Source organism: Hibiscus syriacus, unplaced genomic scaffold, assembly GCF_006381635.1.
Source record: "Hibiscus syriacus cultivar Baekdansim isolate YM2019G1 unplaced genomic scaffold, ASM638163v2 tig00110283_pilon, whole genome shotgun sequence".
Classification (NCBI taxonomy): Eukaryota; Viridiplantae; Streptophyta; class Magnoliopsida; order Malvales; family Malvaceae; genus Hibiscus; species Hibiscus syriacus.
Genome location: NW_024062661.1, coordinates 485,784 through 511,603, shown reverse-complemented (window position 1 = coordinate 511,603; position 25,820 = coordinate 485,784). Strand labels below are relative to the sequence as shown.

The 25,820-nt window shown below is 34.6% G+C and overlaps 3 protein-coding genes across 5 annotated transcripts; all 3 read right to left on the bottom strand.

Annotated features, from left to right (window-relative positions):
• Positions 1-884: 884 nt before the first annotated feature.
• On the bottom strand, positions 885-10,159 carry LOC120116144 (ELMO domain-containing protein A-like). Its single transcript, XM_039136698.1, has 11 exons — positions 9,881-10,159; positions 9,310-9,477; positions 9,091-9,193; positions 3,215-3,327; positions 2,506-2,574; positions 2,204-2,319; positions 2,074-2,128; positions 1,749-1,869; positions 1,521-1,663; positions 1,289-1,394; positions 885-1,072 (listed from the first exon to the last, which is right to left on the bottom strand). Exons 2-11 carry the CDS (start codon positions 9,439-9,441, stop codon positions 1,038-1,040), a joined length of 993 nt encoding a protein of 330 aa, XP_038992629.1. The 5' UTR covers positions 9,442-9,477; positions 9,881-10,159; the 3' UTR covers positions 885-1,037.
• Positions 10,160-14,353: 4,194 nt separating this feature from the next.
• LOC120116145 lies at positions 14,354-17,400 on the bottom strand. Its single transcript, XM_039136699.1, has 5 exons — positions 17,234-17,400; positions 17,019-17,130; positions 15,188-15,259; positions 14,891-15,099; positions 14,354-14,665 (listed from the first exon to the last, which is right to left on the bottom strand). Exons 1-5 carry the CDS (start codon positions 17,341-17,343, stop codon positions 14,557-14,559), a joined length of 612 nt encoding a protein of 203 aa, XP_038992630.1. The 5' UTR covers positions 17,344-17,400; the 3' UTR covers positions 14,354-14,556.
• Positions 17,401-20,312: 2,912 nt separating this feature from the next.
• Positions 20,313-24,692, bottom strand: LOC120116142 (RNA polymerase sigma factor sigB-like). Of its 3 annotated transcripts, XM_039136694.1 has the most exons (8): positions 24,435-24,692; positions 22,910-23,100; positions 22,716-22,751; positions 21,800-22,390; positions 21,465-21,695; positions 21,199-21,339; positions 20,837-21,037; positions 20,313-20,730 (listed from the first exon to the last, which is right to left on the bottom strand). In XM_039136694.1, the coding sequence occupies exons 1-8, from the start codon at positions 24,511-24,513 to the stop codon at positions 20,440-20,442; spliced, it is 1,761 nt and encodes a 586-aa protein (XP_038992625.1). In that variant the 5' UTR covers positions 24,514-24,692; the 3' UTR covers positions 20,313-20,439. The 3 variants fall into 3 exon arrangements, with proteins under 3 accessions (XP_038992625.1, XP_038992626.1, XP_038992627.1); XM_039136695.1 differs by lacking the exon at positions 22,716-22,751 and having other exon boundaries at positions 20,440-20,730; positions 24,435-24,691; XM_039136696.1 differs by lacking the exon at positions 24,435-24,692 and having other exon boundaries at positions 20,440-20,730; positions 22,716-22,761; positions 22,910-23,047.
• Positions 24,693-25,820: the final 1,128 nt, after the last annotated feature.

The window sequence follows — 25,820 nt, the reverse complement described above, 5'->3', positions numbered from 1 at the left end:
GCTTTCATCATTTCCCCTTCCTGTGCATTATCATTGCAACTCGCATCAGTTTGGATAGCATAAACACAACAGTATTGCCACACAATTATGCCATTGAGAAGGAATATATTGATCACAAGCACACAGACAATTTTAAAAAAAATAGTATTTTTATTTTTATTTTTAATATTTTTTATATTTTATAAAAATTAAATGAGTGCTTGAACTTAAAAAAAATTAATTTGACCCGCAAACTTAATGAGAAAAAATAATTTAACTCATCTGACATGTCATTAACCATCTTAAATTATCACGTCAACATCGTCAATTCCCATGTTAATACCGTCAAAATCAACATTTAATTCTATTAGTCAAATAATCAAATTGCCTTTGTTTGTCAGTTTAAGAACAATATTGAATGAAAAAAAGGTTAATGATCACATTGATTTTCTTTTGAAAAAGTTTGAGAGATCCCATTAGGTGCAAGCTTTATCTCTCTTCCATGACTGTTTTTCCCCTTTTTTTCATTTCATTTTAAAGGAAATGATATTGATGATGTAAAAGTATCATTTCTTTTCACTACACGACTGAATTTTACTGTTTTGAAACCTTTTCTTTTCAACATTGAAAGATGAAGCTTTGGAATCAAATTTGATCAGCTAATACATCACTTCAATTTCACTTAGCTGAAGTAATATACAAGCATGAATATAGTGGCGTATTATGTTTTTTTTGAAAGGATGTTGATTTCTTGTGATGTTATCGAATCCTTGTAAATATGGGAAATTCTAAAATAAGACATCCTAATTTAAGACTAAAAATCGACAGAAATGGGATGCAATCAAAAATGTGACAAAAACATAACATTTTATGTTGGACGCAACTTAAAATGTGATCTCCTCCGTAATATTTTCAGTTGCAACTTAAAATGTTATGAAGAATGTTATGTTTTTGTCTCATTTATTGTCGCACCTCATTTCTACCGATTTTTAACCTTAAATTTTAGGTTGTACCGTAGAACTGCCCCATAAATCTTGCTCAAAAGTGTTCAGCCAATTCTAAGTGGTAAGCATCTTGGCTTCTCGGGCCCGGCCTACAGATACGGTTGGTTATTCAGTCAGTCACATATGCATAAGAAAGCTTTTATATTTAAAGCTATCTAACAAGTTACCATAAATGATCTAATTTATTAATAAAAGTTCATATGCTATAAAATTAAAAATAATATTTTCACTGGTCATGTATTTGATTATAGATCTGTAAATGAAGAAGCCAAGAATCTATCTATTTGGGTTCAACTATTAGTTACCTTCTCTGCTTCTCAGCATATTAAAAGCCGGTAGATCTTTCACGCTAGCGACACCATCGAGTTCGAGTTCACGCTTTAACTGTTTTCTTGTTGATTTCAGAACATCCTGTAAAAAAGAAACAAAAGATGGAAAACACTGATATAAATATAAAGCTCAAGAAACATGGAAAATTTTGATACGAAGATAGAGCTCAAGAGGCACTGGATAGGATCATTCGCAGGACTAGTTTACGTTGAAATCCAAGTATGAAGCTCGTTTAATGAGCCATTGTGCATCCATCATCTGAAAGGCCACACAAAAAAGATTGTCGAATGCTGTTTCATCTTCACCGAGTAGTTGCAGAAAACGGATTCCAGCCAGGCTTGATGGCTTTCCTACAGATACAACATAATTAGTGTTAGTTTTCAGAGTCAAACAGCAGACAATTTAAGTATTTAACTAGTTCTGAAAGTCCATTACCTGATCGCAGATTCAACATCTGTACCAACATAAACGAAATATTGATGCCTGCAACAGCAAACGGATATTCCCAATCAGCCCGGTTTCCATCTTTTTTGTGCAACAAACTCTGGAAAGATTCCTGTTAAAAGGAAAGACCAAATTCAGAGTATGACCAACCATGGCTGTAATTCATGCTAATGAACAAAATAATTGTCTGAAGCATATTAATGAAATAAGATACACAAGAAATGCTTCATTACAAAAGTCAGTCGGTTCCCAAATATTCCATATGGTGGATCATTAATCAACAAGATGTAATCTGGGTAAGGAAAAGGTTACAAACCGGATAGTTCTTGGCAAAAAAGATGAGATTCTCCAATGATATGAATCCTCCGCCCCTTCAAATAGTGTCGAAATAACATAAATAAGCATCACAGAGGAATAGAGAACCCAAACGAGACAACCTGGCATACCGAAAATCTGTTGAAGGGTCCGTCCCTTGCCATCCCATGTCACCCCAAAGCTCGGATTTAAGAGATGGAAGCTCCCTGTTAGGGTAAGCCAATCTCCATAACTGCCAAAGAGCATCCTGCCAGTCCAATGAACATAAATGACTACATAATCAGCCATAGTACCATGAAGCATCTTATTATTTTGTGTATCTTCCATTTTTATCATAAGTGCATTACGCACACTAAAGCTCATGGAAAATAATTTTAAAAAATGGAAGAATGATTAACAAATAGACAAGCATACTGATTATAACAAAACCTACTTGATGCTCCAGCTGAGATCCATCAAAGGGGACTTCTAGTCGTTTCTGTAGCCTTTTCAGCCTCTCTTTCTACAACAGGACGATATTCAAAACATCAAAAAACCAAAGATAACGGTCAATGATGATAAGGCCATTAGGCCTTTTAAAGGGACACGACTGAATAACCCCAAGCACATAAGACTTGTGCTATTGGCCTAGTCAAGTACTCATTTACAAGAAAAGATTTGTTTGCTCATAAGCTTCACTTATTTCTCCAAGCTCATTCTCAGGACCAACTTCAATTCCGGTAAAAATGAATAACTTTTCTTTCTTTTAGATGTTTTCTTACATACAGTATTTGTCAGGATCCTATAGTACTTAGGAAAACTGTAACGGCTAAAAGTGAACTCTCAACCTGGCTTGAAGTCTGGTTTAGATTTTCAGTACTCAAGATAACCAGATTATATTTACTAGTTTCTCTTTCTGCCACAATGACACACTTATGAAGTTTGATTCTGTTTATTAGTTTTTCTTTCACAAAACTAGAGCGAACAATTATGGAACTAGTGACAAACGGAGTAGATGCTCATAACTAGCCAATTTGAGCAGCAGAAGCTTCCAGAAGTGTCTCTGTTAACCCCTTCCCCCCACCCCACCCTCCTCTATCCCCACTTAGAAAAGTCCATTCAAATAAAAAAAATGCTTTGGAAAAGAGCAATGCGGATTATACCTGTAAAAGACTAAGAACAGGTGCAGCAACTTTCTGGTTTTGTCCATGTTGGATGTTAAAATGTACACGAAAAAGTTGCACAATAGATGTTCCAGATCCTTGGACAATGTTAGCTGGAACAGCCAAGATTGAACTGTCAGTAACTGAACTGCTATTAAATTCCCACCATTACAAGAAGCTGAATAGAACAAAGAACTTGACAACGAATGAGCAATACAACATTATGTATGCAGCAGAAAGCCAAGTAATCATGAATGCAGGCAATTATATGCACATCAAGTTGTTAGGAAATAAACGAGTACGAGTAATTTCCCTATAACCATATTAGTGAGAATGCGAAATAAAAGAAGGAAAAATAATACCCGAAAATTGATAACGGAGTTCAGCCAATTGTGCTTACGTCTCCGGGCTGCTGCAGATCTTTTACTAAGAGAAAAAATTTACAGGTGTTTACAAAACACTCACTACTCACAAGAAAGCTCTCTAGTATAGGAAGGAAGAAATGATTTTTGGATGATTTTGAAGCTAAATGAGCTAGGGTATTTATAGTTGAAACTTAGGGATTAATCTTGTAATTAACCCTATTTCTATTTCAATAAAATAATGCCTAATTTTGAATTCTAATTTGCAGCAGCCGGCTGCCATCTAGAATATTCAACAATCTCTCACTTGAAGACTGATTTTAATATGTCTTCACACCTCGATCAATGCAACAACATTTCTGGTCTTGTTATTCTAGCATGCCAACTGAAGTTGAACACAACTTCAGTTTGTCCGTGGTCACCGTCTTTGTCAACATGTCTGCCGTATTTTGAGCTCCACTGATCTTTTCAAGTTTCAAAATCCCATCTTCCAGAAGAGATCGAATAAAATGATATCGCAATTGTATATGCTTCGTCCTGGAATGAAAAGACGGATTCTTCGCTAGATGGATAGCACTTTGACTGTCGCAAGACATTGTTTTCTTGTTTCTTGCCTAACTCTTCCAAGAAACTTTGGAGCAAAACCATCTCCTTGCTGGCTTCTGTAATAGCGACATATTCTGCTTCAGTTGTGGAGAGAGCAACTATCTTCTGTAGCTGAGAAACCCAACTCACTGCAGTTCCTTCGAGAGTATAGACATACCCTGCAGTGCTTCTTCTGATGTCGACATTTCTGGCTAAGTCAGCGTCTACATAGCCTGTCAGTATCGTATCTCCACCTTTGAAACAAAGTGCTTTGTTTGTGGTACCCCGCAGATATCTGAGGATCCATTTGACTGCTTCCTAGTGTACTATTCATGTACCTGCTAACAGCTCCCACTGCTTGAGCAATATCTGGTCTGGTACAAACCATGACATACATCAGACTTCCAATTGCTGAGGCATACGGCACCTTCACAATGTGTGCACGTTCTTCCTCCGTCTTTGGTGATTGGTCTTTGGAGAGTCTGAAATGAACACCTAAAGGTGTACTTACTGGATTAGCATCTTGCATGTTGAACCTGGAGAGTACTTTGTTGATGTACTCAGCCTGTGATAACATCAAAATCCCCAACTTTGTGTTTCTCTTGATCCTCATCCCAAGAATCTGCTTGGCAGCGCCCAGATCTTTCATAGCAAACTGCTTCGACAATTCTTGCTTCAAGTGTATAATCTCTTGCATGTCTGAGCCTGCAACGAGCATATCATCAACGTACAACAATAAAATAATGAAGCTATTGTCGAACCTCTTGATGTAGCAACAATGGTCTGCTTGGAATCTGGTAAAACCATTGCTACCCATGAAACTATCAAACTTCTTGTACCACTGTCTAGGAGCTTGTTTTAAACCATACAAGCTCTTCTTTAACCTACATACCATGTTTTTCTTGTCTGCCTTTATGAAATCTTCTAGCTGCCTCATATAGATTTCTTCCTCCAAATCACCATGAAGGAACGCTGTCTTTACATCTAACTGCTCAAGATGTAAATTCTCTACAGCTACAATTTTCAACACCAGTCTGATTGTAGACAGTTTCACGACTGGAGAGAAAATTTCATTGTAGTCAATATCTTCTTTTTGCTGAAAACCTTTGACAACCAATCTCACTTTGTAGCGTTTGCTCCCATCGTGCTCTTCCTTGATCCTATAAATCCACTTGTTGTGGAGCGCTTTCTTGCCTGGTGGTAATTCAGCTAATTCTCACGTCTGATTTGACATAAGCGAGTCCATCTCATATTTCATTGAAGACTCTCACTTGACTGAATTCTCCACTTGCATTGCTTCATCATAGCACTCTGGTTCACCATTGCCAGTCAGCAACAAGTAGTGCAAAGAAGGAGAATACCGTTGGGTTGGTTTAGGAATTCTGGAGGAGCGTCTCAGTTCTGGTGTGCATGGTTCTTCTTGAACTGCTTCAGGAGTGATCTGAACATCATTTCCAGAAATCTCCTCGAACTCAGCAAATTCCTTTGTTTCAGCCTCGGTATTACTTGATTCTGCGGTTGACTTGTCTTTGTACATCACATTTTCATTGAAAATGACGTCTCTGCTTCTGACGATCTTTCGATTTTCGTAGTCTCAAAACCGGTAACCAAACTCATCACCGCCATAACCAACAAAGGCACATTTGTTGGACTTGGCATCAAGCTTACTTCTTTCAGCAGAATCTATGTGTACATAAGAAATACAACCAAACACTCTTAAGTGTGAAAGGTTTATTTCTTTCTTGCTCCAAACTTCCTCTGGTATTCTGCCATCCAAAGGAACTGAAGGCCCACGGTTGATCAAGTAAGCTGCAGTGTTGATAGCTTCAGCCTATATAAATTTGGGCAATCCGGCATGTATCCTCATGCTTCTAGCACGTTCATTCAGAGTTCTGTTCATGCGCTCTGCTACGCCATTCTGCTACGGTGTTATGGGAATTGTTGTCTCCATCTTGATCCCATTGTTTACGCAGAAATCTCTAAATCTACTGTCTCTGTACTCTCCTCAATTGTCAGACCTCAACCACTTGACTTTCAAACCAGTCTCATTTTCCACCATGGCCTTCCATTTTCTGAAGGTATCAAAGACTTTTGATTTCTTCTTCAGAAAATAAACACACCTTCCTTGTTGAATCATCGATGAAGGTGACATAATATAGTGAGCCTGCAAGAGATGGAACTGGGGATGATCCCGATACATCAGTATGAACTAATTCTAACCTTTCTGCCTTGGGAGTCTTGCCAATCTTTGCAAAGCTGACTTTCTTTTGTTTGCCAAAGATACAATCCTCACATAGTCCGACATCTACATTCTTTAGATCCGGCAGCTTCCCTTTTGACAAAAGTGTCTTCATCCCTTTCTCGCTCATATGGCCAAGCCTTTGGTGCCATAGGTTTGATTTTCCATCAACATCTGCTACTGCAATTATATTCTCTAAATTTGAGGTTATATAGAGAGCACCAGTTTTCTTACCACGAGCAATGACGAGTGCTCCTTTGGTAATCTTCCATTCACAGCCTGAAAAGGTTGTGCTAAATCATTCACCATCAAGCTGTCCTACAGAAATCAAATTTCTTTTGAGGCCAGGAATATGTCTCACTCCTTTCAGCCTCCAGGTGGTCTGGTTTGGTAACTTTAGTCGGATGTCTCCTTTTCCGACGATCTTCAAGGTTTCATCATCAGCTAGATGTACCTTCCTAAAACCACCACTGACATAATTTTCCATGATTTCTCGGCATGGGGTGGAGTGGAAAGATGCCCCTGAATCCAAGATCCATGATTCAATCGGACTGTTGACGCTTAGAATCATGGCATCACCTGTCTCCTCTGTCACGTTGGCAGATTCCTGTGCGCCGGTATTTTTCTTCAGTGCTCGGCAATCTCTTTTAAAGTGACCCTTCTTGCCACAATTATAACAGGTAAAATTTTTCTTTCCCGTTCTTGATTTTCCCCGTCTGGATTTCGATCTGCCATGATTTGAATTTCTTTATGAAGTTCTCCCTCTGGACTCCGTGTGAAAGGCTGAGGAGGTTGATGCTTCACCCGATTCTCTCCGTCGAATTTCTTCGCTCAGTATCAGATCCCGAACATCGTCGAATTTCAATTTACTATTTCCCGACGAGCTACTAACTGCTGTAATAGTAGCATTCCAACTGTCTGGTAGAGATGATAAGAGAATTAAAGCTCGAACTTCATCATCGAATTCAATTTCCACTGAACTCAACTGAGTTGTGATTGTGTTGAGTTTATTTAGGTGTTGTGTCATCGATGCCCTTTCCGTCATCCGCAAATTGAATAATCGCCTCATCAAATGAACTTTGTTTGAGATCGATGGCTTCTCATACATACTGGAGAGAGCCGCCATAAGACACGCCGTGGTCTTTTCCTTTGCTATGTTGAAAGCAACATTTCGGGACAACGTCAGTCGGATAACTCCGAGGGCTTGTCAGTCGAGAAGAGCCCAGTCTTCATTCTTCATGCCCTCTGGTTGCTTTCCTGAGAGGGGTTGATATAGATTTTTCTGGTACAGAAAATCTTCGATCTGCATCTTCCAAAAGCCAAAGTCCGCACCATCGAACTTTTCAATTTTCACATTCCCTTCGTCTGCAGCCATCGCTCCCACTCGAATCTGGCTACTTCGGATCGTTTCTGACAATTTGTGCGAACCATCGTGTATTATAACAACTCCGTCGACAAATTCGTATCGCCGACAAAATTTCACTATTCACGAAATTTACTATTCACATGAATAGTATCCTCACAAAAATTGACAAAATTCACAACCAAATGCTCTGATTACCAGTTGTTAGGAAATAAACTAGTACGAGTAATTTTCCTATAACCAGATTAGTGAGAATGCGAAATAAAAGCGGAAAAATAATACTCGAAAATTGATAACGAAGTTCAACCAATTGTGCTTACGTCTCCGGGCTACTGCAGATATTTTACTAAGAGATAAAATTTACAGGTGTTTACAAAACACTCATTACTCACAAGAAAGCTCTCTAGTATAGGAAGGAATAAATGATTTTTGGATGATTTTGAAGCTAAATGAACTAGGGTATTTATAGTTGAAACTTTGGGATTAATCTTGTAATTAACCCTATTTCTATTTCAATAAAATAATGCCTAACTTTGAATTCTAATTTGCAGCAGCCGGCTGCCATCAACTTTCAATAATGTTGTCTGCCCTCTAGAATATTCAACACAAGTTTCTTATTCAGAGCATATAAATTTATTATATAACGAAATTAAAGAGAAACTTCTATGTCTATATATCAAACTATAACCTTGTTGTATAAGTTTAAAATGCATTTTAATATGCATTTAGTCCATCCTGTAAAAAAAATGCCACCAATCAGGAACCTTTCTAGTTCGCATAGAGAACCTAACAATGGAAGAAACAGGTCTAGAACATAATGATTCTCTGTTTTTATAAATTCTCTTTGGAGGTCTAGATTTCTCTTTTCTAAAATAAACACAAATTTCTCCATTAATATATCAATGCATGTCAAGTTATGAAATCATGTGCTGCATAAACAATACCAATGACCAAAAGAAATAGTAATGGAGTATTTGCGTTTCTATTAACTACATTGATGGAGAGAGATCCCCCCCCAACCCCCCCAACAGCACCTTTTATCAGGGGAATCTTCGTCACATGTACAGAAGATGTTGGGAACGGTAGAAACACTGTGCTAAAGTTAGTGCAACAGCACAAAAATATTCATGTCTAGACTCTAGCATGGCCAAATTGCATGATCAGTGATCTAGATACCGACATATCAACACAGAGGCTAGCTTAGTGGTTTAATTTTCAAAGTTAGCCACCAACAACAGAAAGAAACAATTCAATAAAAGTATATTGAAACGGCAATTACAGACATAATAAGCAACAAAATCTCATATCCATAACTAAGAAACCACACCCATCCAGTTTGTCCACTGCGTAATCGAGTTGGAGAACAAAGATTCCCACTGAAGATCTACCTTCCTTCGCTCTTCGTCCGTTATTTCCTTTGACCTATGCCCCTATACAACATCAAAGATAGCAAATTTAACATTTGAAATACCCCAACCCCCCCCCCCCCAAAAAAAAAAAACAATTCGCAAAAAGGTACATTTAGCAAAAACAACCACGAAATCACCTCGGAATGTTTGTCGTCATAATTGCGACACTTCAATAGAGGTTCATTTAAATCATTTAAACCTGATGTTTCATGATTCTCAATGTCAGCGTCCCCACCAGGAAGCCTCTTCCTCAAGTAACTGAACCACATTACTGCTTCAAATTTACTTCAAATCCTTCTTAAACTCTAAAAACATTTAACAAATAAAATAAAAAAGGGAAATTTTTATGCAAAATCCTGAAACTGCTAGTATAATAGATTAAACATGCAAGTACCAGAAATTCAATTTGCACAGGAGAAAAAGGTTGGGCTACAAGTTTCTCGTTGAATTTTTCAAGTAGAAACCAATTTTGCATGCAGAATTGCTATAATAAAACACTAACAAAACAATAATAAAACAAGCAACTGGATTTTAAGATGATGAAGGAAAAAAATCCAATTTTTTACAACAAAATTCTAATTGAAATTTCCAAATTACGTATAAATTCTTGTCTAAAACTAATAGAAACAATTAAATACCAAAAACATTGAACAATGCAATTTTATACTAAAGAAAAACCACGTTGCACATGTAAAAAGAGAAACTAACCCCTGAAGAGCGTTCCTGGGAAGATCGAATATCGAGAAAGCCTTAATGTACAATAAGAGGAAACCGTGGAAGCTAAGCAAAGCTTTGGTTACAAATTAAGGAATTATTAAGAAGAATAACAGAGGCGAGTGATTTTGAATCTCTAAAATTTCTCATCCTCCCCCTCTATTGTTATTGGAGTTCGTTGTGAAAAAGAAATAAAAGAGATCCCAAATCCAATTTCTCAACCTCCTCCTCAAATCTGAAAACCAATTCGCGTGGGAAAATGGAAAATAGAATAAATAGCTTACCCCATCCGGATCAACTAAATGCCATCTATTTGGATCAAGTTAATTTCACAAAGATCAATTCAATTAAAAGAAATAGATTCCATTTCCTCGCCATATATATATATATATATATATATATATATATATATATATATATATATATATATATATATATGTGTGAATAATTATATGTGATATGCATGCATGCATAGGAGAGAGAACAATATGTTTAATATAATTCAATGAAACTCATTCCCATGTTTGAAACATCAATTCGTTTACAAAATTCTTTTGATTAGATATAATTATTTTTTGGTCGATATGTCCATGTATGAATCGATCAATTTTTTTTATGTTTTAATGCATCTTGAATTGTATTATCGAATATCAATAATTTGAATTATGATCGTTTTAGTCAAGACTACACGAAGAAATTTCTATATAAGATGAATATTAGAATTTCAAATATGATCCAATTAGGATCATCTCAAATTTAATTTTTTATGTAAAAATCAGACAATGATTATCCCATAAAAGGCTTTATGATATTCTTCTTTATTTTTCTTCTATAATTTTTCTATTAATTGCTTAGGATTCAAAGTCCAGCTCCCTTGTTAATAGGAAACTCTCTTGTTTTGTAAACCATATTTTCTTTAAATAATATTGCTTATACCATGTTTTCTCTTATAACATTTACTCCTTAGTGTATGCCATGTTGATTGAAATGTATATGAAAATAAAAATATTTTTATTTTGTTAATTCGACAATATAAATATGATTAAATTGTCTTTGTGTATATATGTTACAAATATATATTATATATAATATATGTTTTTTAAAATATTTTATAATTTTTCATTTTATAATGTGTGATAGTCTTAGTTTTCTAATGGTGTTTTTTATATTTTTTTTAATTAGTAATTTAATTTTCATTTTTTGTATTTTTTAAAATTTTAAATTTAAATAATTTTTATTTAAAAAATTAAATAAGCCCTTAAACTTTCAAAAAAAATATCAAATTTGCCTTCAAATTCGATTAAAAAGACTAATTTAACCCATCTACCCTGTCATTAGCCACTGTAAATCACCATGTCAACACATTAGGCCGTCATGTCAACATTGTTAACTGTCACGTTAACATCATAACGATAATCGTTTGATTCCACTTGTTAAAAAATAAAATTGATTTTTTTCAATTAAAAGATCACGTAAAAATAAGCGAAGGATGACATTTTTTTTTTTTGGAAAGCAGCAACCCTCTTTATTTTATTAGTTTGTGTCGTGCTTATACCAATGCCAAAAATTTATAGTTTGCTCATTCAAAGTCGAACCTCTCTCGACATATTTCTGATAAAGCTTATTACTTTGTGTTTAATCTCATGTTGGGATATTGAAATTCAGACTTTAAATCCATCCAACATCTTCTTAACAAAAGGCGATTACATGAAACCTTGTGATAATATTCCATGCAAATCAAGTTAAAAGGAACATGTTGTTTCTCCAAATGGGAGAACGAATTCAATCAGACCAAAAGTAATACAAAACTAAGAACATCAAAACTAAAAGAAGAGTTCCAAATCCAAACCCATCATCAAAACCAGACGACCCACCTGTTTGCTGAACCGAAACAAGACGTGAAGTGGGGGAAAACGTGGACAACAACTGCACAAGAATCAAGACAAAAAGAAGAACAACCAGCAGCACCCCATAAAACCCTCCACTCTCTGAATCTGCAGCTTCAAACAATGGCATCACATACTCCATAACCGATAGCAAAGTAGGACCAAAGATCACCAATCCCAACACCCCCACCATCAAAGATGGCACCACTGGAGATGGCCCTTCACTTCTCATTGTTTTTGTTTTTTGGGGGGAATGCAAAGAAGGGCGTTATTTGTAGTGTGGAAAGTAGGTGAGTATTGTTGGAGATGGATATGGAAATCTCAAGCAGTTTGATGATCCGATTCTTTGGTTTTTATGTGTTAGTTGAGTCATCGGGTAATGTTTGAGTTAATCCACTCGTCTGTTTGTATATACAATGGGATTAAATCAAAGGCTAGTCGGGATATTTATTTCATTTCTTCAAAGATTTAGTAATAGTGGAGGTAGAAGTTAATTGGTGGAATACTTTGCCAAAATGACGTTTTAATCATCAATGTTGGATATCTCCATTTATGCTTTTGTTTTATTATGTTCTTATAATTTACGCAGTCAGAATCATGTTTATAAAAATTGGATGAGAAATTAGATATAATGATGAGAAATGTAATTTTAATGAGATAATTTAGATTCCAATTTTAGAAATAATATTACTGGAATGAATAATTATAAATAGATTTGGTAAATTTGAATTGAATTTGATTATTTGTATTAATTTATTCGAATCTAGAATCGATATAAATTCGAATAAAAATATATACGAACAAATCTGATTGCATCGATAAACGAATAAAAAAAAGGAGATTAAACTATTGAAAGATCATCAGGAAACATAAATCAGAGCCGAACGTCGTGAGAAACTATTCACAAATACAAAATCGCATTTCTAAATTTAATCCGATGGTCCACAGCATAGAAGATCAACAAGATTACAAATAAGTGTTATCTTGATCAGTCACAACGTCGTTAAATTCAATCTTGAGAAAACAGAAAATAAAAAAAATGGTCCAACGATCAAGTAAAAAGACAAAAAAAAACGTGATAGAAAGACATGAAAAAAAAATCATATTTTGATGTAATGTCAAATGGTAATTTTCATATGGCGTCTAATAGGGCCTTGGGGATGAAATTTTTAAACAAAAACGTCGCTTACCAAATGAGGAAAGAGAGAGTACAAATAGTGCGGTTTAGGTTTAGGTTTAGGTTTAGGTTTAGGCTTAAATGTCGAATTTGAAAAGCGGTATTGCCTATTGCGATGGAATAAGCCCAAACTTATTCATTATGGGGTTAGGTTTAGTTCAAACCCAAAAAATAGAGGTTAATATATCTTTCTGCCTCTTCAATTTTTTTGTACAATTTAGCCCTTACATCGACTTCCACCTGCAAATTGACCCCTGATTTTTGTCTGCCGCAATTTGCCCCGACTTTAGCTTTGATATAAATTCCGGCACTTGACTTTGGATATATCTAAATTTGCCCCTTAACATTTTTGTATATAAATAGGGTAAACTATTCGTATGACTACTTAACTATTCTCCTTTTTTATTTTGACCATCGGTTTTAAAATTTTGCCAATCAGACCACTATTTAAGTGTGTCAATCAAGCCATCAACCGTTAATATTTATCAGAGGAGTTGGTGTAGTTGTTAAGATTTGGAATAATTATACATTTAGTCTTTAATATTCACACTTTTTATCAATTGGGCTCCATTAAGGAGACCTACTATCTCCTTGTTGCATCCTGATTCGTACTATACCAAGGTAAATTTTAGAGTGCTTTAGGTGTTTTTGGTTCTTGCTCTTCAGTTGGGGAATTCTTCTACTTGTTGGGCTCTCAGTGAACTGATGCACAATTTCTTTTGCCAATGGATAGCTGGTTGAGTGATGCGGCAAGCTCATTAACCCCATCCAGGTTTGCATAATTGTTTCTAGGTTGTAACTCCTTGGTAAGTCAATCTCTGAGCTCTATAGTTTCGTGTCATCTTATTTATCCGAGTACCAGACTGCTGTTGAGAGTGTACTTAATTGTCCGGCAAGGATGCACCAATTATGGCATCCACCACCCGCAGGCCGTGTACAATTAACTACTCATTGCTCGTGATTCTTCAGGTGTAGTCCAGGCCTCTAGCTTTGCAGCGTTATCGGCTGTGGTTGATTCTTCTTTGTCGAAGGCGAAGGGCAATGCAGCTATCCACCCGGGAGCAGCAACTGGCAAGATGCAACTTTATTTTTCGGACAGATTGTTTCTACGATTGATTATTGAAGATTCAAAGATGATGATCTCGTTTTACTAGAGTTGAGAAGGTAGTACGCCTACTCATTTGTTAGCCAAGCTTGGGCATCAACCTCAACTTATGGTGAGTGTTTTGAGAGGGGGTGCCAGGATGTGTGGTCTCGGCTTGCGCCCCTTGCACCCTCCTATGTGTGCTTGTCAAGTGCAGGTCACCTAGCGGTTTGCTTTAATATTTGTTATTGAGTCTTACCGTACGTACTGTTTTGCTTGGTTTAAAAAATAATAATCCAAGAACAAGTGAGACAAGGCGCCAAGGAACTACCATAATTTTCATATAAACATGTGAGGTATTCGTTCATAAATTTTACATAAATTCTGGTAATGACAAAGGAGATGAGAGAAATGAAATAGTAGCATTAGGCCATGCCATGATGCTGCAGCATTTAATTAAACACCAACAATAAGCAGCACTCAAGTCTCTTCACAATATCATCTTAAAAGGCCAAGATTAAGTTCACATCGAACCTTCAACAGGTTGAGATTGGTACGTACGTCGCCTTAACCGAGACTCCGTAGTTGGCTGCTGTAAAAAGATCTTTGTTGGATCATTAGGGTCAACATATCTGCAAAAACAGAGACAACAGTTTGCTTATAAATCACTCCAGAATTTCCTCACCCTTTATGATTTGCTAGGTTACCACAATTTACTTTAACCCGAAAACACCCATGTCCGACGCATTTGGACATACAAATAGACTTAACGACAATAAGCATACCAGTGTCAGACAAACACCCATGTCCGGCACCCAGATAACATAGATTATGTTGTTATTAAATAGGTCACTTACGCATGTCGCATCATTTCATCAACAGGAGTTTGTGCTGCTTGTAAAGGATCCCTGCGAGGCTGGGGTTCATGATTTACTTGATTATATCGTCTAACAGAGGAAATCAAGTTCAAGAAAAGTGGAACAAAGGTTCCACAGCCACCTTCTTTGAACAAAATCTTGAATGAATGAGTGGAGTAAAGAGCCCTATGCTCATTTTCAGGAACCACCTAGAATTTCAAAAAATTGACACAATCAGGAACTATTAAAAGATTTGCCGAGTGTTACAGGAAGAAAGCAGCTTTCCGATCTACTTACAGGTTCAACTTGACCAGTAATGTTGTTGCAGTGAAATATTGGTTGGTTAAACTTTTCACCATGTACATAAAGCTGCAAAAACATAAATATATCGAATCAATCTAAAAAATGCAGGGTAAAACTATCAGGATTACTTTATCCAAACAATTGATAACAAAGACACAAGAGTAGTTGCAAGGGAAGCAACGAATCTCAAATGCCAGCGAATGACTCGTGCTATTTTAGTCCGACTCTTCAGTTTTCTTAAAGTAATTCTATCCAACACAATGATCCTATAAATATACTGAATAACTTCAAAAAAAATTGAACAAACTTGTGTCGGACGTATACTAGCCGTTTCCAATACTCACCCGAGTAAACATAGCTCATATGCTAAAATTTAATGGTAACAACTTAGATCATTGAAAAATTAACACAAAAAATGACAGATGTGTAGTTCAAGAAAAATGCCACAATCCAAGACCAAAATTATTCATGCTCAAAAAGTTATGCAATGCCACACGGATTGACATGATCATAGATGACAATGACCTTTTCAGTTATTATTAAGAACTAAAATGACGGGAAATACTTTTAGATCAATGCCTTAAGCAATCCAATTTTAGCATTCAAACATACAAAGCTCTAACAAGCCGGTTGCATAGAATCATTGGATGCCATGTATGTCAGACAAAAAAGCAAAACCAAGCCATATACTATACTTCATATCTAGTCATTTGAAAGGTACAAAATAAATTATGTATCCAGAAACTACATTAAGTGAACTCTTAATTTCTCTAAAATGCTCAATTCCAACATTCGGAACTCCTATTCATATTAGACACTTAACTCATATCCAGATAATTTACACCAGACCCGACAATCAACCCTAAAACCTTGATAAAATGATAGGAAAAGCAAAATTCCCAGCCAACGACATCCAACACAATGATCCTATAAATATACTGAATAACTTCAAAAAAAATTGAACAAACTTGTGTCGGACGTATACTAGCCGTTTCCAATACTCACCCGAGTAAACATAGCTCATATGCTAAAATTTAATGGTAACAACTTAGATCATTGAAAAATTAACACAAAAAATGACAGATGTGTAGTTCAAGAAAAATGCCACAATCCAAGACCAAAATTATTCATGCTCAAAAAGTTATGCAATGCCACACGGATTGACATGATCATAGATGACAATGACCTTTTCAGTTATTATTAAGCACTAAAATGACGGGAAATACTTTTAGATCACTGCCTTAAGCAATCCAATTTTAGCATTCAAACATACAAAGCTCTAACAAGCCAGTTGCATAGAATCATTGGATGACATGTATGTCAGACAAAAAAGCAAAACCAAGCCATGTACTATACTTCATATCTAGTCATTTGAAAGGTACAAAATAAATTATGTATCCAGAAACTACATTAAGTGAACTCTTAATTTCTCTAAAATGCTCAATTCCAACATTCGGAACACCTATTCATATTAGACACTTAACTCATATCCAGATAATTTACACCAGACCCGACAATCAACCCTAAAACCTTGATAAAATGATAGGAAAAGCAAAATTCCCAGCCAACGACAATAAAATGCAAATATAAACATAAAATGGTAACAGAAAAACAACATCCATGGGCAACGAGGGACTAATTCAATCAGAGAGTTTTATCTTAATGATAAGACGCCTAAGGTTTAAGTCTCAACATTGGCCTCTCAACGATGCTATTAAAGAAACCCAAAGCAATATCAAGGGCACTAACGAAGGGTGGAACGCTCAATTTGCATCCAAATATTATGATCGAAAACAAAGAAAAGAAAAACAAATGATAAAAATACCAGTGGCATATCAAAAGCAAAGAAATTCCCAACAGGGCGACTGGCAACAAAGACGATCCGTATATTTGACAAATATATTGTGCCCCATGCTTTAACACGACCTCCCTGAGATCTGAAAAAAGCAAATAGGGAAGCTAAATAATCAAATTGAACCAAGAATGCATAGTTATTCTCAGATAAAACAAAAGCGATAAAATTAAAAGAAGAAAAAGAACCCAGGGATCTTATCGACTTCGAATTCAACGCCGTTTCTGACTAGAACAAACATCTCGTTGGTGAAAGGAACGGGCATGCCATTAGGCAAAAGCTGAGGATTTAGGGCCATGGATGATAGAAGAAGAATTTACAGTGTTCGATATTTCTGGATTTGAGCTTCTGATGTAATTGTGAATTTTAGGAGCCGAGCGGCGTGTTTTTTATTTGTTATATAGATTTATATCTCTGACGTGTTGGACTCCTAAGCTTGGAAAATCCTACAACTTTCTCGCCTTCTCCACATCTTATTGAAGCCGACGCGTTACGCCGCCGATTAAAGTTTTGTGGCTTCCGGTGAATCAAGAGATTATTTTTATACTTCATATAAAAATAATTATTTAAATAATATATTTTTCTCATTTAAATATTTAAATTATTTTTCGATCCATTTACATGTTTAACATTATAAATGTTATTATTCTAAGTTTCTTGATCGTAATAACTGTTAAAAATTTATCATATGTCACATGTGACGTTAATGGATTTTGAAATTTTTATTTAAAATAGCTTAAAAATTATATATTTTCAAAAATTTTAATTTTTTCTTAAATATAAAGAAAACTCAAAACATTAAAAAATTTAATTCCAAAATCCAAACACCAATAGTCGTTGCCGTCATTATCGTTTTGATCGCTGTTAGTTATCAAAGAACAATTACCTCAGTTAGCAGGGCCGGCTCTGGGCAGGGGCAAGAGGGGCACTCGCCTAGGGTCCATAATTTTATTTTGTATTAATTTATTATATTTTAATAGACTAAATTAAAAATAAGGCCCATAAATATTAATATATCATTTTCTTATATTAATACAAGAGAGTCCATAAATTTATTTATTATTGACTTATTGTTCTCATCATAACGTTAAAAACTATATTAATATACTAAATTAAAAGCAGGACCCATAAATATTAATAAACTAAATTAAAAGCAGGACCCATAAACTTATTTCTTATTGACTTATTAAAAAAATGTTGTAATAATTTTAAGATTATTTTTTCTTATAATAATTTGTCGGATGTTGATGCAAATGATTTTTTTTCCTAAAAATAAAGTATTGCAATTGACTTTGCCAAATGTATTCATGTCGGCGCTTGAAGTTCTTGAGTTTGTTAAAGCTAGAGATTGTTATCCTAATGTTTCAATTGCTTATTGAATTTTATTAACAATGCTGGTAACGGTAGCATCCGCATAAAGAAGTTTTTTAAAACTGAAATTATTGAAGAATTAATTGAGGTCAACAATATCACAAGAAAGATTGAATGTGCTAGCTATGTTATATATTGAGAAAAATATGTTGGAAAACATTGATGTTGACACTATCATCAATGATTTTACATCAAGAAATGGTCGAAGATAATATTTTTTTAAGTATTTATATGCTTAAATATGTTTTTGACATTTTTGATGTTGTAATGAATTAATATTTATTTAATTTAATAAAAAATTGATTAAAATTCTATATTTCGTATTTTTTAATATTCTTTTAAATTAGGGTCTAATTTTTTTAATTTTATTCCGGGCAAAAAAAAGTCAGAACCGATCCTGTCAGTTAGTACTGATCATCAAGTGACCGACGCCAGTGACCAACTATCGCTTCACTACCTTAAATTTCTAAAATCAAACATTCAAATTCTCAAAAATTTCTTAAATCTCTATGATTGGCCGTAATAACTGACCGTTTAACCGTTTGATCAACTATGGCAATCAACCATTTGGCCACTTATTGACCTTTGATCGTTCTGCGATTGAGCAAAGGCAGGGACAATGCAGGTGGGGATTTGCAAGGATTGCAGGGTTGGAGCCTTGGGGACTTTTATTTTGTTCCTTAATGTTTTTTTTTTGAAAAAAATATTCTTAAAAAAAGTAATTTTTTTAAAATTATATAAATATGAAACGTATTTTTTAACTATTATTACTATTGATATACCTAAAATGATAACATTTATAATATTAAACACATTAATTAACCATAAAATAATTTAAATTCCTAAATCGAAAATAAATATAATTTACACGCTTATTTTTTTTATTAACCCTTGTTTTTATGATTGGAAGTTTCAAAAAGTGATTCCAATGTATAGTTTGTGAAAATGTTTATTTTTAAAATATATAAAATAGAATTCATCAAACATTATTATTTCAGTTGTATCTAAATATTTAAATCATTGTTGATTTTAATATTATCATCACAATAATTAATTTCATCGTTGTAATTATTTTTAATATTACCGAAATTAATTTCATCATTCACCTAAATAAATTAAAACACAACTTAAATCTCTGATGGCAAATGCTAATATTTAATTTTAAATTTTTGAACTCATCAATCAAGTGACCTAAATAGTAAAAGAATATATTGTTTTCCTTAAAATTATGAGTTCGAGTAGTAATATTTGTGAGGTATATATACGTTATCAATTAATTAAAAAGATTTTAAACAAATACTACCTTATAATCATCTCAAACTATTAAACAAAACTAAATTTTAAAATTAATATTTAAACTTTAAAGTTATTTTATATTATATTTTAAGATAGTATTTCATGTAAGACTGATTGCATGAACAAAGAATTATTATCCGATGAACTGTATATAAAAAGTAATTTTATATATATTATTAAGACGATGACAAGTGTATTATTTTTTTTATAAATATGGAATGACTACAAAATGATATATGTTAAAAGATTTTTAATTCTTTGTACTCTTGTGTACACTGTGCTCAAATTCGAAATCTCAAATGATTTTTTTTTATAAAATAACACTTGTGGAATTATATTTTCGCAATATGCATACACAAGTTGTTGAATCTTTGTACTGAAGAAAAAAAATGGTAATGGTTCATTCAAAAGAATATCTGTTTATCTATGAACCGCCATTGTACCTCTCGTTAATGAAGAAGTGTGTTTCTTAAGCAAGCCTTTTAATCCTCAACTATGCCATGCTACTAGATGCATCACCAATCCTCACCTATGTTTACTTGGATTCGGGTGAGAGTGTCGGATAAGAATAAATTTCTAACATGAGCGTTCGGATTTTAAAGCTTTTTCATGTATTGAAACGGTTCTCAAAAGATCATATCCACGTAACTATGTTCGGAAATGCATCCGATACATGTGCTTCAACAAAAATATCGAGTCGGAACGACATAAATCCTTACCTGGGATCTTATGAGCCATACGAAATCAAATACTGCTGCAGATGTCCTGTTCTTGTTTTGTTCTTCAGCTTCCGAAAGGCATATGACTCGATTTGTCGGATTCTTTCTCGGCTTACTCCCATCGATTCGCCAATTTCTTGCAAAGTTTTCATCCTTCCATCTTCCATTCCAAACCTCCATCTAATCACCTGTCTCTCTCTTGGACTCAAGCTTTCCAACACCTTCTCAATATCCTTCTTCATCAACTGTTTGATCAGGATATCTTCCGGTGTATCTGCTTCAGGATCCGCAGTTACTTCCTGGAAAATATAAAGATACTCCGATCAGAAACCAAAATTAGAATGGAAGTATTGTAATGCTTACAGGTTGAGAATGGAGAGGATAAGGATTTGAAGTAGGACAGACCGAAGGTTTGAGATTTTGGTTGATTCCGATCTTCTGATCAAGAGATTGAGGAGCCTTCGGCGTGAGTAGAACAGTGGTGAGCCTCTTCATGGAGAGCCCAGCCGCCTCTGCAACTTCTTTATTGTTAGGCTGTCGTCCATTTTCGCTGTACAACTGCTTTCTAGCTTCCTTCACTCTATAGGTTGCCTCAACCATGTGAAACTGCAAACCCAAGAAAGTCAGCAAAGTTAACCGACTCGATGCCTTAATTTCAATAATAAATACATTTATCAAGAAATATTGTTATAACAGTAATTGCAGTGTCTAATTTATCTTCGAGATTTCCATGGCAAGCATTTAGGAAAGGGACCTATAGAACTTACCGGCAAGCGAATTGTCCTTGACTGTTCGGAGAGAAACTTCCGTACAGCTTGCTTAATCCACCAGTGAGCATAAGTTGAAAACTTGAAACCTCTAGAAGGATCGAACTTCTCAGTGCCTCTTATAAGGCCTCGGCATCCTTCCTGCAAGTGAACCAGAAAGAATAAGACGCTAAAACATAACCTGAAGCTGCTCTTTCTAGCTTTGCTTTTCTTTTTCACGGTTCCCTTCTAACAGGAAGATCGGCTGCATGTAGGAGATTGCATACCTGAACAAGATCTTGGAAATTCATCCCCGTTCCCTGATAATTTTTTGCAATTGACATAACAAGCCGTATGTTGCTTTTAATCATTCTGTCCTTGCAGAGTATGCCAGAATTTAAGCGCCTCCTCAGGGTCTTATGATCAACTCCAGCAGCAGCCGCCCACTCTGCAAAGGTTGGCGATCCTCCGGATCGCTCTGCAAGGTCCTCCTGGAGTTTTTCCAGTTTCAATAGGTCCTGAAGTTGACAATACAAGGAAAAATTAGTTTATCGATATGCCTGTGACAGATTATGTGACTACAGGAGTCTTAGTTAACCAAATGCTTGTCAAATTATCATACCTGTATTCCTTCCGACAATTCAAGTTCTTCATTAGCAGTGAGAAGCCTGGAAGTACCATTAGTCCGTCTCAAGTTACGCAATGGATCAGAAGAGACATCTCGCAAAGCACCATGCCCTTTTTTATTGGTGGAACTGGATTTTACAGAAGCAACATTGGCAGCAGCCTTCTCTGCTGCTCTCGTTCTTCTGGCTTTTCTTTCAGGTTGGCGCTTTGACCTGACTGCTACATTTCTGGATAATTGTTCCTCAAGAAGTTCAAGTTCTTCATTTGTTGGTTCTAGTTCATCAGATTCTTTTGTGGAATTTCGCTCTGAATGATCTTCTTCAAGTTTACGGACATCTTTAAGGCCATCTCCAATAATTCTAGACCTCTTGGCTTCAGTAAATGGGGCCCACTTGGATATGGAAGTATCAGTTACGGATTTAATTTCTGTCTTAGAAGAACCGTAGTTCTTAAACATCAAGGCAACATCCTTAGAAACCTTAACAGCTGCTCGTGCAAGAGCTACGGCTTCGGTGGCGGCGGCGGCAATTACAGCCTCATCACTTGTAAGAAGATTTTTGGTTCCTAAAGTTGTTCCGAAGCATGACTGCAGACATACCAAAGATGGTGAAATTTTAACTGTATCCCATATATCATTGTTTAACCTCGTAACTAGCACCACAGGTCTGTCGTAAAAATTGACTCTTATCACAATGAGATATATAACCAGATGCTAAAAATTTTAAATACAGCCCCAAATTATGCAAAATAGCAAGACAATAGCCGCTGAGAGTGATCTTCGGAACTGATAATATGACCAAAACTCAGTTGCCCCTAATTGGCTTGATTTTAAAAAATCACTGAGAAAACAGAATTGCTGAAATAAAAACACCGCTCAAATGGGTCTAAAGAAAAACCCATGCACTTCTAACCAAATTGCAGTTCCTTGAAAATTCCGGGCTCATTGTCTAGCATGAACTTCATAAGCGATAAATGATTCATAAGTTTATTGAGAGGCAATGAAATAGATGAAGTAAGAAACACATCTATTTTGAGAAGTAAAAGAGCAAACAGAGATTTTTCTCACAGAAATTCTCAATTCATATACTAAAAGAACACAACTAACCTCTGAGGGTGGACCAGTTGCCTCTATATATGTCTGTTCTCTATCTGCAACAACTGTATTCGAATGAGCTTCAAAAATTGGCAACCTTAGCTTCTCTATGTCAAGCATTGCGGTTGTTGCTGTCAATGTTGATAGTGATGTGGTAGATAAAACACATTGCGGTCGGAAACATATAGGTTCTTTATGTCTTACTGCAGATTCAGCCAAGAAATCACGAGAAAAAAATTATAGTCTTGCCAATTAGGATAATGAGCATATAAGAAACATTACAATCCAATGAGGCTTTAAAGCTTTACATTTAATAAACATTTGAAGGAATACGCAAACATAAGCATTACAAACTGCAGAATTTTATACACGATCAACTAGTTAAGGGGGTTGTTGCAGCAGAGGGCATTGGAAATATTGCAGTAAAAAATACAAACAAATTTGTAATGTATTGTTATATTCTTTTAAGTAAGTTGTTAATACATGAATCACGAACACCGTTTCCAATATAGATCAACCCACTAACTGCAAGAGCATCAGTAAACTTGCAACAAATGTGTTACTTAGAAGGACAAAAGTATTATCCATTCCAGCAAGCTCAATTAAACAACTAGCCCCAAAGGAAAGATTAAATGATACATACTGCTAAAGCCAAATTAAGGTAATTAGTCCCTCGTATGCTGAGAAGACAGTTATGTCTTTGTCTCTTACACAAGGCATTAACAATCGAAATGTAGGTAACGCTCAACGAAACCCATCAAGAATGAAAATGAAGTTGGTATTGGCATAATTTAAATTGTTAATTCATTGGATTCAGATGTGAGTGTTAAACATAGGTACATATCCAAAATAGTTATGCTTATTGGACTTGGATGTGAGTGTTTCACATAGATGCATATCCAAAATGGGTTTGTTCAAGTCTTTTCAAGATTTTTGGACAATCCTTGGATGATCACATCCCATACCTCAAGAAATTTGAACAGTCAGAGCAAGCACTATAGGTTGTAAAAGCGACAAAGCTGCATTAAACTCTCTTCTATTTGAGATAAAGAAAGGTTCTATTGTATGAAAATACACAAAAGTAGCAAAAACTGGTCTGAATTGTGGTAGAAATAGAAGGCATTTGCGACCAGACCAGAATCAAATCCATCTGATTACCTACTAGTAACGTACAAAACTTAGATTGAGATTTATGACATTGAAATTACTACCGAAAATAAAGCAAACACGTTAAGATTCAGGTTGAAACAAATCCAAAAGCGGAGAATGATAATGCATCACAAAACTAGCAAAAAAGTCCCTTTTCATTTTGGGTTAAATAGCCTTAACTCAGTCCAGTCTCAACTTTAATTAGTGATAAACAAATGCATTTACGGATAATAAGACTTTACCAAATTCAAAACTAGTAAAAAAGCAAATCACTCCAAGTTCAGTTAAAATTGAATAAAGTAGCCAAAAATCATTTATATAGCAACTAACCATTTGAATTTTTTTTTCTTTTTCTAAGAAAGGCGTTCTTTAGAGTGCGAAAACTTACAATGGTGAGAGAGGTGAGGCCTGAAATTGACATAGAAAGTTTCGGGTTGGCACTTGAACTGTGGCAATAAACAGGACATCCTCTCCCTCTCCTCTATCCTTCCCGATTCCTCACTGAATAATTTAAAAACAAAAGTTTGTTTTCTTCTTTAAAACCCCATTGATAGCAGTTGTTCCTTCGAACAAAAACAACAACGGGTGTTGTTTGATTGTTTTAAGACAGTGTCGAGTTTAGAGGAAACACGGAAGGAGAAGAAGAAGAAGTGAATTTGGATACAGTATATATGAAGAGATAAAAGGGAAACTAAGAATTGCCACAGGGTCAACTCAAGAGAATAATGACACGAACCCTTTTCTTGTTTATTTTAGTATGAACTACACGTTTAGTATCCAACTATCACTTTTGTTTCATTTTGATCACCTAACTATTGTCTTTTCAAAATCATATCTAACGTTATGTTTTGATATCATTTTGACCACTCATCATTAAAAAATCAATAGAATTTCTGATGTGGCATTTTTATTTTTTTAATGATTATGTGGCATTACCGTTAACATTTTAAAGGCGAGTGACCAAAATAAAATCAAAACTAAATATAGGTATGATTTTAAAAAAATAGTTGGATGATCAAAACAAAATAAAAGTGATAGCTAAGATACTAAATGTATAGTTTACCCTTTATTTTATCAGAACCAAATTGAAAAATTCTTTGTTAAAAGAGAATGGTAAATTTAGAGTAACTTTTTGTAAAAGTTTATATAAATTGTATAATTATTTTTTAAAAGTTGATATATGATAGATTCACTAAAATTTAATTTCAAAAAAAAAAACTTTTTATTGTTGTACATATTTATCTTTAACACAATTTAAGTAGTGATTGGTTAAATTATTAGATAGATAAATTTATCAATTATTGATATATGGGATGTGCATATAAGTATTGAATTCTATTCTTTTGTATTCAAGTTAAACATTTTTAAGTAAATCTAATTCAGGAATAAATCTAAACAATCGGTGGAGAGAGTCGTTTCCTTTAAAAAAAATCAAATTCTTATATTTTACATATTTTCTTTTCAGATTCTATTGATAATTTATTTTCGTTCCTTAAAATTTTATAAATTGATTCATCTTAAAATTTTATAAATTCACTCTTAATATAAAATTTTACGTCCAACGATAATCTAATTATTAGAATGGTCGTCAATTTAAGAGTCAATTATTAATCTCTCTATATTTCATCCTTTTTCTTCCTTCAATTTTTTTCTTTTATTTTATATCTCTATTTGACCGACTACTTTTTTTTTATAACTATCAACGTTTTATTTATTTATTTTGCATATTTAGGATTTAATTTGTAAATTTGAGATTTAATTTTTATTATTTTCT